The sequence below is a fragment of the Pelodiscus sinensis genome, chromosome 3 (assembly GCF_049634645.1).
Source record: "Pelodiscus sinensis isolate JC-2024 chromosome 3, ASM4963464v1, whole genome shotgun sequence".
NCBI lineage: Eukaryota > Metazoa > Chordata > Testudines > Trionychidae > Pelodiscus > Pelodiscus sinensis.
This window is the reverse complement of record NC_134713.1, coordinates 28,356,029-28,368,485: the sequence shown is the minus strand read 5'-3', so window position 1 is coordinate 28,368,485 and position 12,457 is coordinate 28,356,029. Positions and strand designations below refer to the sequence as shown.

At 56.7% G+C, this 12,457-nt stretch overlaps 1 protein-coding gene across 1 annotated transcript; it reads right to left on the bottom strand.

The window, feature by feature from the left end:
- Window positions 1–4,565: 4,565 nt before the first annotated feature.
- LOC142827776 (uncharacterized) lies at window positions 4,566–6,340 on the bottom strand. Its single transcript, XM_075923522.1, has 2 exons — window positions 5,092–6,340; window positions 4,566–4,700 (listed from the first exon to the last, which is right to left on the bottom strand). The coding sequence occupies exons 1-2, from the start codon at window positions 6,328–6,330 to the stop codon at window positions 4,668–4,670; spliced, it is 1,272 nt and encodes a 423-aa protein (XP_075779637.1). The 5' UTR covers window positions 6,331–6,340; the 3' UTR covers window positions 4,566–4,667.
- Window positions 6,341–12,457: the final 6,117 nt, after the last annotated feature.

Sequence of the window (12,457 nt, the reverse complement as noted above, 5' to 3'; positions counted from 1 at the left end):
CATATCTTCCAAAGCAGTTGCAATGCCTCCCAGCTTTGTATCATCTGCAAACATAATAAGCACACTATCTATGCCAATAAAATCTAAATTGTTGAAGATATTGAACGGAACTGGTCCCAAAACAGACCCCTGAGGAACCCCACTTGTTCTGCCCTTCCAGCAGGATTGTGAATCGTTAATAACTCTGAAAATGGTTATCCAGCCAGTTATACACCCACATTATAATAGCCCCATCTAAGTTGTATTTGCCTAGTTTATTGCTAAGAAGATCATGCAAGACCGTATCAAGTGCCTTGCTAAAATCTAGGTATACCACATCTACCGCTTCTCCCTTCTCCAAAAGACTTGTTATCCTATCAAAGAAAGCTATCAGATTGGTTTGACATGATTTGTTCTTTACAAAACTATGCTGGCTGTTATGTATCACCATATTATCTACCAGGTGTTTGCAGATGTATTCCTTAATTATTTGCTCCATTATCTTTCCTGTCACAGAAGTTAAACTGGCTGGTCTGTAGTTTCCTGAGTTGTTCTTATTCCCTTTTTATAGATGGGCACTATATTTGCCCTTTTCCAGTCTTCTGGAATCACTTCTGTCTTCTATGATTTTTCAAAGATATTTAAAGGCTCAGATACACCCCCTATCAGTTCCTTGAGTATTCTAAGATGCATTTCATCAGGCCCTGGTGATTTGTAGATATTTAAATGTTCTATGTGATTTTATCTTTTTTATTTTATTTTATTTTATTTTATTTTCTAAACCTACCCATCTCAATAGTATTCACTATATTAGACTTTCCTTCATCAGACTTCTTGGTAAAGACTGAAACAAAGAAGTCATTAAGCACCTCTGCCATTTCCAAGTTTCCTGTTACTGTTTTTCTCTCCTCACTGAGCAATGGACCTACCCCAGGGGTGGGCAATAATTTTTGGCTGGGGCCACCCATGGGGCAAGGCCTAAAATGGAAGGGGTGGGGCCAGGATACTTCCAGGCTTCCCTGCCCACAGGCCATGATTGCTCTGGGGGTGGGTGAGCCCAATCCCCTTCCCTCCTTCCCACTAAGCACCCATGCCCCTGGTAGGGTGGGAAGAGACTTCGAGCACTCTCCCACCCTCAGTCCAATTAGGGTCTGGGGGCGGGGGAAGTGCACAAAGTTTCCTTCTCCCTGTCTGGAGCACATAGCACTTGGCAGTGCCACGCGCTCCTCACTGGGCGGGAGGAGGCTTTGCACTCTCCGCCACCCCCAGGCCAAGTAGATCTTGGGGGCAGGAGAGCACGTCTCCTTCAGCCCTGCCAGGAGCGTGCAGCACTTCAAAGTGCTATGTGCTCCAGGCAGGACGGAGGAAACTTTGTGCACTTCCCCCGCCCCCAGACCCTAATTGACTTGAGGACGGGGGAGCGGCAGGGCCTCCACTGGCCGGATCAACCCACTTGGCAGGCCAAATCTGGCCCGTGGAGATCCTTTTGCCCACTCCTGGCCTACCCTGGCCTTAGTCTTTTTCTTGCTTCTAATATATTTATAGAAAGTCTTCTTGTTTCCCTTTCTGTCTGTAGCGAGTTTTAGCTAGCTTTGTGCCTTTGCCTTTCTAATCTTGCCCCTGCATACATGTATTGTTTGTTTATATTCATCCTTTGTAATTTGTCCTAGTTTCCACTTTTTATATGACTCCTTTTTTATTTTTAGATCATGCAAGATCTCTTGGTTGAGTCTAGGCATTCTTTTGCCATACTTTCTATTGTTCCTACACAGTAGAATAGCTTGCTTTTGGGCCCTTAATAATGTCCCTATCCATCTTACAGTCCATTTATCCAATCCATACTTCCTTAACTTGCTGGCAAGAATATTGTGGGAGACTGTAACGCGCCCCCGTCCCGGAAAGGGGGGGGAACTCCCCACTCCCTCCGGCTATCATCGGGCGCGCTCCTCTCCCTATGCGAGGCTTCGTAGAACCTCTTAAGCCCTCTGCGCGATGTCCCACACGGGTTGCATGGCCGTGGCCCCAATGACCACGCTCTTGGGGAAGGGGGAGAGAAAGGGGGTCCGGGCCCGCCCTCGCTCCGGACCCCGACCCAGGGCCCTAAAGCTAGGACGCTGGTCCTAACCAATAACGGGGGGGGGGGGTCTGCGCACCCTAAACTCCCCCGCTCACGGGTTTCGTGGCCCCGCCCTGGGCCACTTCTCTCTCTCCCCGGGCCTCTTGCCCTTCATCCCTGGCCCCCTGGGTTTAGCCTCACCCAGGGCCGCCAGTATCCCGTCCCCCACGGTTCCTCCTGGGTGGTCCGGTCTCCCTGCTCGCCCCTCCCTACCTGGCGGGCGTCCATGATTTTTAAATCCCCCGCCCGACGCAGGGAGATGACGTCTCCTCCTGCGTCCTCTTTGGGCGCCATGTTCCCCCGGCGAGGGGGTGACGTCAGGCTTGGCGCGGGGCCGGTCAGACGCCGCTTTTCCATGCGGCTCCGGCTGGCCGGCCCTGTCAGCGTCCCTCCGCGATCGGGGCGCCCCCGGGTCGCGGCCAGTTCCGGGAGTGGCGGGACGCCCCCGCCACAGAGACCGTATCAAAAGCTTTGCTAAGGTCAAAGTATGTCACATCCACTTACTTCCTCATGTCCACAGAACCAGTTACCTCATCATAGAAGCTAATCAGATTAGTCGGGCATGATTTGCCCTTGATGAATCCATGTTGACTATTTCTGATCACTTTCCCCTGTTCCAAGTGCTTCAAAATGGATTCCTTGAGGATTCCCTCCAAGATTTTTCCTGAGGTAAGGCTGACTGGTCTGTAGTTCCCTGGATTGTCCTTCTTCCCTTTTTTAAAGATGGGCACTACATTTTTCTCTTTCTAGTCATCTGGGATCTCTCCCAATCTCCACGAGTTTTCAAGATAATGGCCAAAGACTCTGCAATGACATTTGCCAACTCCCTCAGTACCCTCTGGGTATGTCTACACTACCCCGCTAGTTCGAACTAGCGGGGGTAATGTAGTCATCCGCAGTTGCAAATGAAGCCCGGGATTTGAATTTCCCGGGCTTCATTTGCATGAAGCCGGCCGGCGCCATTTTTAAATGCCGGCTAGTTCGAACCCCGTGCCGCGCGCCTACACGCGGCACGGAGTAGCTAGTTCGAATTAAGCTTCCTAATCCGAACTAGCTGTACTCCACGAAGCCTAATCCGAACTAGCTACTCCGTGCCGCGTGTAGGCGCGCGGCACGGGGTTCGAACTAGCCGGCATTTAAAAATGGCGCTGGCCAGCTTCATGCAAATGAAGCCCGGGAAATTCAAATCCCGGGCTTCATTTGCAACTGCGGATGACTACTGTGGCGAGTTTTAAGGGTGCGAGCCCCGCACCCCCGAAATCCCCCGGGCTGAGCCAGCGGGATGGGGTGGGGCTCCGCGTACCCACCGCCTTCCAAATGCCCAGTTGCCCCGCCCTCCGGGGTCCATGGGCGAGTCCGGCCCCGGGTGCGATCACCCCTCGCCCCTTGGGGGGGTCGAGGGGGCTCAGTGGACCCGGACCTGTATCTTCCCGGGCGGCCCCCGGTCGGGGGCCCGACCGGGGTTCTTGAGCCGTCCCTCTATTCTTTGCCCCCTCGCCTCGTTGCGTTCGACCGTCGCCGCCTTTTGGGCTTGCGCTGAGGTTGGGGTGTGGGGGAGTGGGGGACCCGGGCCCGCCCTCACCACCGGGTCCCAGCCCGAGGCCCTAAGTGAGATGGGTGCTTTAAGGCGCTCCCCTCACGGCAGGCGGGGCAGCCGCCCGAAACTCGCCTGCCCACGGGCGCCAGAACGGCCCCGCCTCGGACTCCTTCCACCCCCGCTGCTCCGGCCCCCTGGGCCGGTGCAGAGTCGGGTCACTTACCCCGTCGTAGACGCCGGGTTCGTCCCAGTGCGAGCCTCCAATTACCGGGGTCGTCTCCCTTGGTCGCCCGGAAAGCCGGGTGCTTGGGGTGCCGGGAAGCCAGGGTGGCTGCCCGCTCGCTTCCCCCTCCTTGGGCGTCCCGGTGCCCCTGTTATGGGCGCAGCCGGGTGACGTCGGGGGCGTCAGCCCCGCCCCCTCCAGCGGATCCCCGCGCGGCTCCGGCCGGAGCGTGCCCGCGGCTTCCGCCCGGGGCGCAAACCGGGGCGCCCGCGCCGGACGCCTCCCGGGCCCCCGGTGTTTCCCCCGTCCCCTCTGGCGCGCGCCTGCCCCCGCCTTTAGCCGCGGCGGAGCCGGCGGCGCCGCGCCGAGCGGCTTCTGGCCGTCCCTGGCCGCCGCTTTCTGCCGGAGCGGGGGGGCCTCCCCCGCCCCTAGTGCGGACCCTGCCGGGTCCGTCACACACCTCCCCCCTTTGGAAAGGTCGCCGTCCGGGGGGGGTCCTCCTATCCGGGAAAAGAAGTCTGCGTTAAGGTGGGTGGCCCCGGGTCGGTGCACTATTTCAAAGCAATAGGGCTGCAGGGCCAGGTACCACCGCATAATACGCGCATTGGTCTCTTTCATTGAGTTAAGCCAGACCAGTGGAGCGTGGTCCGTCACCAATTTGAATTTATTCCCCCACAAATAGTATCGCAAGGAGTCCACCGCCCATTTTACCGCCAATGCCTCCTTCTCAATAGTTGCGTAGGCTTGCTCCCGGGGCAGCAACTTGCGGCTAAGGTATAAGATGGGGTGGTCCCCATCTGGTCCCTCCTGCGTCAATACGGCGCCAAGTCCCACCTCGGAGGCATCTGTATAAAGAATGAAGGGTTCATCAAAGTTTGGCTGCCTTAACACGGGGGCGGCGGCTAGTTTTTCTTTTAGCGTATAAAAACCCCGCTCCGCCTGCGGGTTCCAACGTACTTTGGTGGGCTCTGAATTTCGTATCAGTTCAGTTAGGGGGGTCGCCACCGACGCGAACTGAGGTACGAACTTTCTGTAATACCCTGCGAGTCCCAAGAACTGGCGGACCTGTTTCTTGGTCGCCGGGATGGGGTATTCCCTCAGTGCCTGCACTTTGCTGAAAATAGGTTTTAGCCTCCCCCTCCCCACCGTGTACCCCAGGTAAGAAACCTCATGCTGCGCGAAGCGGCATTTTTTTGGGTTGGCAGTGAGGCCGGCCTTCTGTAAGGCTGATAATACCGTTCGTAAATGTCCCAGGTGCTCTTCCCATGTCCGGCTATAGATGACGATATCGTCGATGTAGGCGGCGGTGAACTCGGCGTAGGGGGCCAACACCCGGTCCATCACTCTTTGGAAGGTCGCCGCTGCCCCGTGGAGTCCGAACGGCATCGTCCGGAACTGGAACAAGCCGAACGGAGTCGAAAAGGCGGTCTTCTCTTGGGCCTGGGGGTCTAACGGAATTTGCCAATACCCCTTAGACAAGTCCAATGTCGATATGTAGACCGCTTGTCCCAGCCGTTCCAATAGTTCGTCCACCCTTGGCATGGGGTAAGCGTCGAACCGGGATATAGCGTTGACCTTCCGGAAGTCTATGCAGAAGCGTGTGGAACCGTCCGCCTTGGGGACTAGTACGATGGGGCTGCGCCACTCGCTCACCGATTCCTCTATAACCCCCCATTGCCGCATTAACTGAATTTCCCGCCTCACGGTGTCCCACGCTTTTCGGGGGAGGGGGCGCAGAGGTTCCCGCACGGTTCGGCCTACCTCTGTGACGATCTGATGGACCCCCATCGTGGTTCGGCCCGGGCGCGACGTGAGTGTCTCCTGGTATTGGTGGAGGAGGCCCCGCAGTTGCCCCTGCTGGGCAGGAGTCAGTTTGGGGTTCAGGCTAGCCTCTACGGGCCCCGTCTCGGTTCCTCCCCATGGTCCCAGGTCCTCCTCCTCGGACGGGGGTGCGATCAGCAGGGTGTCACGGGGTACCCATTTCTTCAATAGATTAACGTGAAAGAGTTGGGTCCCCTGGCGCCGGCCCGACAGTCTGATCTCGTAATCGACCTCCCCCACTTTCTTGATAACCTCAAAGGGGCCTTGCCATTGCGCCAGGAGCTTCGACTCTTTTGTGGGTAAGAGTAGCATAACCCGGTCACCCGGTTGGAACTCCCGACGTCGCGCGTTAGCGTCGTAGTACCTGGCTTGGCGATGTTGGGCGTCTTCCAGGTTCCGTCGGGCGTACTCCCCCAGCCGGCTCAGCTTCTCCCGGAGCTGCGTAATGTACTGCACTGTCCCTCGTCCGGTAGAAGCCTGGTTCTCCCATCCTTCCTTCAGGAGGTCCAGAATCCCACGGCACCGGCGGCCGTACAGCAGCTCAAAGGGGGAGAAACCCGTGGAGGCTTGCGGGACCTCTCGCACTGCAAACATAAGGCTAGGTAACATCAAATCCCACCCCCGGGGGTCCTCCAGCACGAATCGTCGCAGCATTTCCTTGAGCGTTTTGTTGAACCGCTCAACTAATCCGTCGGTCTGGGGGTGGTAGACTGAGGTTCGCAGCCGCTGGATTTTTAACATTTTGCACAACTCCTTAATGACCCTGGCGGTTACATTCGGGCCCTGGTCCGTAAGGATGGCCTGGGGTAGCCCTACCCTAGAGAAGACCCGGAGCAGTTCCCGCGCTAGCGTCTGGGCTTTTGTGTTCCTTAACGGGATCGCCTCGGGGTACCGGGTGGCATAATCGACAACTACCATAATGTAACGGTGCCCCCGCCCCGAGGGTTCCAGTGGCCCTACCAGGTCCATGGCAATCCGTTCAAATGGCACCGCCACTATTGGCATGGGGACAAGGGGAGCTTTTGGTACTCTGGCTGGCGCCGTCCTCTGGCATTCCGGGCAGGAGTCACAAAAGTCTCGCACGGCCCTGAAAACGCCGGGCCAGAAAAACCGCTGCAGGACCCGGTCTAAGGTTTTCTCCCGGCCGAGATGCCCTGCCCAGGGGACGGCGTGCCCCAACTCCAGGACTTCCCGACGGAAGCGGGTGGGGACCACGAGTTGTTTCCGTACCCCCCCTGCTGCCTCCCTCGTGACCCTGTATAGGCGGTCGCCCCATACCTGGAACTGTGGTCCCTGCGGTGCCCTCTCTTCGCCCTGCCTTTGCTCGTCAGGGGTGCCCGCTTGGTCCCAGGCATGTTGGAGGGTGGGGTCCATCCGTTGCTCGGTCAGGAAGTCCGGCGCCGTCTCGAGCTCCAGGCAGATCGCTCTCTCCTTCTCTGCTGCTGCCGGCGTCGAGTCGCCAGCCACCCCCCCTCGGCCTCCTTCCTCCGCCGGAGTGTCCTGTCCTTTTAGGAACAGCTCGAACCCGGGCCAGTCACGGCCGATGAGGACGGGGTACGGCAAGGTTTTGGCCTTCCCTATCGGCCAAACCCGGTCCTGTCCCCCTCCGGTCAGGCGGAGTTGGACCGTGGGGTATGCCTTCACGTCCCCGTGGACGCACCTCATCCACACGGGTTCGCCTTCTGGGTGCCCAGGTGGGACGAGGTCGGCCCTCACGAGGGTGACGGTGGAGCCCGAATCCACCAATGCCTGAACGGGGCGGCCCTCGAGCCATACTCGATGGACCAAGGGACCCCCTCGGGTTCCCCCGTCCTCCCGGGGCTCGGCTGCCGCCCCCTGGCTTAGGGTGCAGTCCATTAAGGGACATTCCCGCTTAAAATGCCCCTCCTGCCCGCACTGGAAGCAGGGCCCTCTTCCTCCTTGACGGACCTCCCGTGGCCCCCCTTCGGGTCGTCGCTCAGCGTCTGTTCTCTCGGGCGGGGGCCGGGGCCAACCGGGGGGGGGTATCGCGTCCCCTGCGCCCCCCTGATGAGGGTTCTCCCCCTGGAGGTTTCCCCTGGGGCCGGGACCCCCCTACCTTCGGGGCAGGAGGGGTGGCCCATCCGGCGCCGCCCTCTTCCCTCTCCGCGAGGAGGTGGGCTTCCATCAGCGTGACGGCCTCATTGAGCATTGCGGGCTGGTTCCGGCGGACCCACCTTTGCCCGTCCCTCGGTAAAATGTGGATGAACTGCTCCATCACCACCATTTCGGAGACCTGGCTGCCCGTCTTGTGCTCGGGCTCTAGCCACCGGTTGGCCCATTCTTTTAGTCGCTGGGCTACCGCCCAAGGCCGGTCGCCCCCTCTAAACACCTCCTGCCGAAACTTCTGCCTGCAAGTCTCGGGGGAGTGCCCCACCTGATCTAGAATCGCCTCGCGGACCTTCGGGTAATTCAAGGCGTCCGCTACGGCCAGGCTGCGGTAGGCGAGTTGGGCGGGTCCGCTTAAGTAGGGGGCCAACAGTGTCGCCCATTGGTCCGGCGGCCACCGGGCAGCCGTCGCCACCCTTTCAAAAGTCGTTAAAAATGCTTCTGGGTCGTCCTGAGGTCCCAACTTCGTCAGGCGCAGGGGTAAGTTGGGTCCTTCGCCCGATGTCCCCGGTGCTCCGACCGGGGTTCCCCATCGCCTCTCCACTGTCTGCCGCCACCGCTCCTGTTGGGCTGCTAATTCTTGGATCAGCAGCCTCTGATGTTCCTGGAACTGCGTGGTCAGCTGTTGGACTAGTTGGGCCTGTTGCTCTTGCTGGGCCTGGCGTTGCTGCTGCTGGTTCTCGCTGAACCATTCGAGGAACGGTCGGGGCTCCATTGGGTCGCCCGTTCCTTCTTCGCCCCACGCGGGCTCTGTCGGCCGGTTGGCCTGTTCACGTTCGTCTATGGGGAGGGAACTACCTCGGCACCCACATTCTCCACCAGTGTGGCGGGTTTTAAGGGTGCGAGCCCCGCACCCCCAAAATCCCCCGGGCTGAGCCAGCGGGATGGGGTGGGGCTCCGCGTACCCACCGCCTTCCAAATGCCCAGTTGCCCCGCCCTCCGGGGTCCACGGGCGAGTCCGGCCCCGGGTGCGATCACCCCTCGCCCCTTGGGGGGGTCGAGGGGGCTCAGCGGACCCGGACCTGTATCTTCCCGGGCGGCCCCCGGTCGGGGGCCCGACCGGGGTTCTTGAGCCGTCCCTCTATTCTTTGCCCCCTCGCCTCGTTGCGTTCAACCGTCGCCGCCTTTTGGGCTTGCGCTGAGGTCGGGGTGTGGGGGAGTGGGGGACCCGGGCCCGCCCTCACCACCGGGTCCCAGCCCGAGGCCCTAAGTGAGATGGGTGCTTTAAGGCGCTCCCCTCACGGCAGGCGGGGCAGCCGCCCGAAACTCGCCTGCCCACGGGCGCCAGAACGGCCCCGCCTCGGACTCCTTCCACCCCCGCTGCTCTGGCCCCCTGGGCCGGTGCAGAGTCGGGTCACTTACCCCGTCGTAGACGCCGGGTTCGTCCCAGTGCGAGCCTCCAATTACCGGGGTCGTCTCCCTTGGTCGCCTGGAAAGCCGGGTGCTTGGGGTGCCGGGAAGCCAGGGTGGCTGCCCGCTCGCTTCCCCCTCCTTGGGCATCCCGGTGCCCCTGTTATGGGCGCAGCCGGGTGACGTCGGGGGCGTCAGCCCCGCCCCCTCCAGCGGATCCCCGCGCGGCTCCAGCCGGAGCGTGCCCGCGGCTTCCGCCCGGGGCGCGAACCGGGGCGCCCGCGCCGGACGCCTCCCGGGCCCCCGGTGTTTCCCCCGTCCCCTCTGGCGCGCGCCTGCCCCCGCCTTTAGCCGCGGCGGAGCCGGCGGCGCCGCGCCGAGCGGCTTCTGGCCGTCCCTGGCCGCCGTTTTCTGCCGGAGCGGGGGGGCCTCCCCCGCCCCTAGTGCGGACCCTGCCGGGTCCGTCACAACTACATTACCCCCGCTAGTTCGAACTAGCAGGGTAGTGTAGACATACCCTCTGATGCATTAAATCTGGACCCATGGTGTATGTCTAGCTTTTCTAAATAGTTCTTAACCTGTTATTTCTCCCGCGAGGGCTGCCCACCTCCTTCCCAAACTGAGCTGCCTAGTGCAGTCATCTGGGAACTGACCTTATCTGTGAAGACAGAGGGGGAAAAACAAAAACAAAAAAAGCATTGAGTACTTCAGCTTTTCCCACATCATCTGTCACTAGGTTACCTTCCTCATCCAGTAAGGTCCCCACACCCTCTCTGATCACCCTCTTATTGCTAACATGCCTGTAGAAACCTCTCGTTACCCTTCACATCTCTTGCTAGCTGCAATTCCAATCATGCTTTTGCCTTTCTGATTACTCCCCTGCATTCTCGAGCAATATATTTATACTTCTCCCTAGTCATCTGTCCAAGTTTCCACTTATAAGCTTCCTTTTTGTGTTTAAGTTTGCCAAGGATTTCCCCGGTAAGCCAATCTTGTTGCCTACCATATTTGCTTTTCTTTCTGCGCATTGGGATGATTTCTTCCTGTGCCTTCAATAAGGCTTCTTTAAAATACTGCCAGCTCTCCTGGACTCCTTTCCCCTTCCCACATGGAAACTGGATGGTCTGAGGCTGGGAAATTTTGGTTTCTCTCCTGGTGAACTGCAAAGATCCTCTAATCCTAATTCAATGAATTTCCACAGTCCATAGAATGTGAGATACAATTACAAGAAAATGAACACAAGGGGATATTTCTTGTTTTTTTTTTCCAGTTGTAAATCCAAATCTATTTTGTCTCAAAGGTTTCTTACTTTGGAAAATTTGTTTAATCAAGGTGAGAAGGGATTGTGCAAACATCTTTTTTTAAAGGGAAGATCTGCACATATTTGAAATATTTAGCAGTAAGCAGCTTGTGTTTGTGTCTGAACATTTCATTGGCAGTAGATAGATAATATCTTGGCAGGCTACCTAAGTAGATTTATATCTGTTCCTGTTTTCATCCTGTATCAGCTATCTGTTTCTGGTCTGGCTAAAGGTATCATATGTATATAAGAATGGCTGTACTGGGTCAGACCAAAGATTCTTCTAGCCTAGCATCCTGTCTACTGTGCATTCCCTCTGGGGCATCTGAGGCTGCTGTCAGAATAGATAATCAAGTGATCCATTCCCTGTTGCTCATTTCCAACTTCTGGCAAACAGAAGGTAGGGTCACCATTCCTAATCATCCTGGCTAATATTCATCAATGGACCTACTCTCCATGAATGTATTTGTTTTTTCTAGATCCCTGTTATAAACTTGTCCTTCATAGCATCTATTGGCAAGGAGTTATACAGTTGATACTTCCTTTTTTTTGTTTTGTTTTAAATAGAAATGTTAACGTGTGCTAATGTACATGGTTAACCAATAAAACTGGGCTCATCAGTTAACCCACTGGGCTCATCAGTTAACCCACAAAGCCAGTAGGAATAAGAGATCCTCTGGAAAAGGGCTTTATTCCGGAGGATCGCGCCAGTCTGGACGCTCTTTTCCGGCTTTTCCCCAAGCCGGAAAAAAAGCGGCAGCCATGTTTATTTAAATCCCGCGGGGGATATTTAAATCCCCCGCGCATTTCCCTATTCCAAAGTTAGAAATTAGCATGCCTCTTCCGAAGAAGGGGCCAGTGTAGACGTAGCCTGAGAGAGTAAATAGCACTTTATCTACTTTGTCCACACCAGTCATGATTTTATAGACCTCTATCATACCTCCCCTTAGCCGTCTCTTTTCCAAGCTGAAAAGTCCCAGTCTTATTAATCCCTCATCATACAGAAGCCATTCCATACCACTAATAGTTGTCCTTTTCTGAACCTTTTCTGATACCAATATATCTTTTTTGAGATGGGGTGACTACAACTGCATGCAATATTAAACATGTGGCCATACAATGGATTTATGTAGAGGCAACATGATATTTTCTGTCTTATTATCTCTCTCTCTTAATGATTCCAAACATTCTTTTCACTTTTTTGATTGCCGCTGCACACTGAGTGGATATTTTCAGAGAACTATTCACAATGATTCCCAGATCTCTTTCTTGAGTGGAAAAAGCTAATCTGGACCATATATATAGATAGATAATTACTTTGCCTCTAACTCACACACCTCCTGTGTCTGGTTTACTATATCATGTACTGCCACTTACAGAGGGAGAGAGTGAATTTGCTCTACAGCCTTAGCTGAGAGCCAGTGGGCTTTTAGCTCAAGCAGTAGAGGCTCATGCACTAGGCTTCAGAGGTTCCAGATTTGGTTCCGCCTGTCAGCAGTACACATCTATCAATATTCAATTTCATCTGCCACTTTGTTACCCAGTTTTGTGAGATCCTTTTGTGGCTCTTCACTGTCTGCTTTGGACTTACCGTATTTTCCGGCGTATAAGACGACTTTTTATACTAAAAAACATCCCCCAAAAATCGGGGGTCGTCTTATACGCCAGGTATAAACATACAGGCAGTCCCCGACTTGCAGGTACGAACGGGTTTTTTCTCGCCCCGGAGGACACGGACTGCGGGACCTCGCGGTCCCGCCGCCCGTGTACTCCAGGGCGAGAAAAGCTGCTCCGCATCTCCCTGGTCTGCAGACCAGGAAGACGTGGAGCAAAGCCTCGGAGCAAAGCCGCGAAGGAGCAAAGCTTCGGGGGAAGCCGGCAGCGGGACAGCCCAGACACGCCGCAGCTGTCCCGCTGCCGGCGTCCTCAAAGGCTTTGCTCCCCGTGTCCCTGGTCTGCTGGGGGGGGGGGGGGGTGCAGCTAGTGCGCCCCCCCCCCCCCAGC

Coding starts and splice junctions, on each gene's coding strand:
- LOC142827776 (XM_075923522.1), bottom strand. CDS start 6,330: ATGCTGCGACGATTCGTGCTGGAGGACCCCCGGGGGTGGGATTTGATG. Junction 4,701..5,091: donor ACCTGGGACATTTACGAACG/GTATTATCAGCC, acceptor TTCTTTATACAG/ATGCCTCCGAGGTGGGACTT.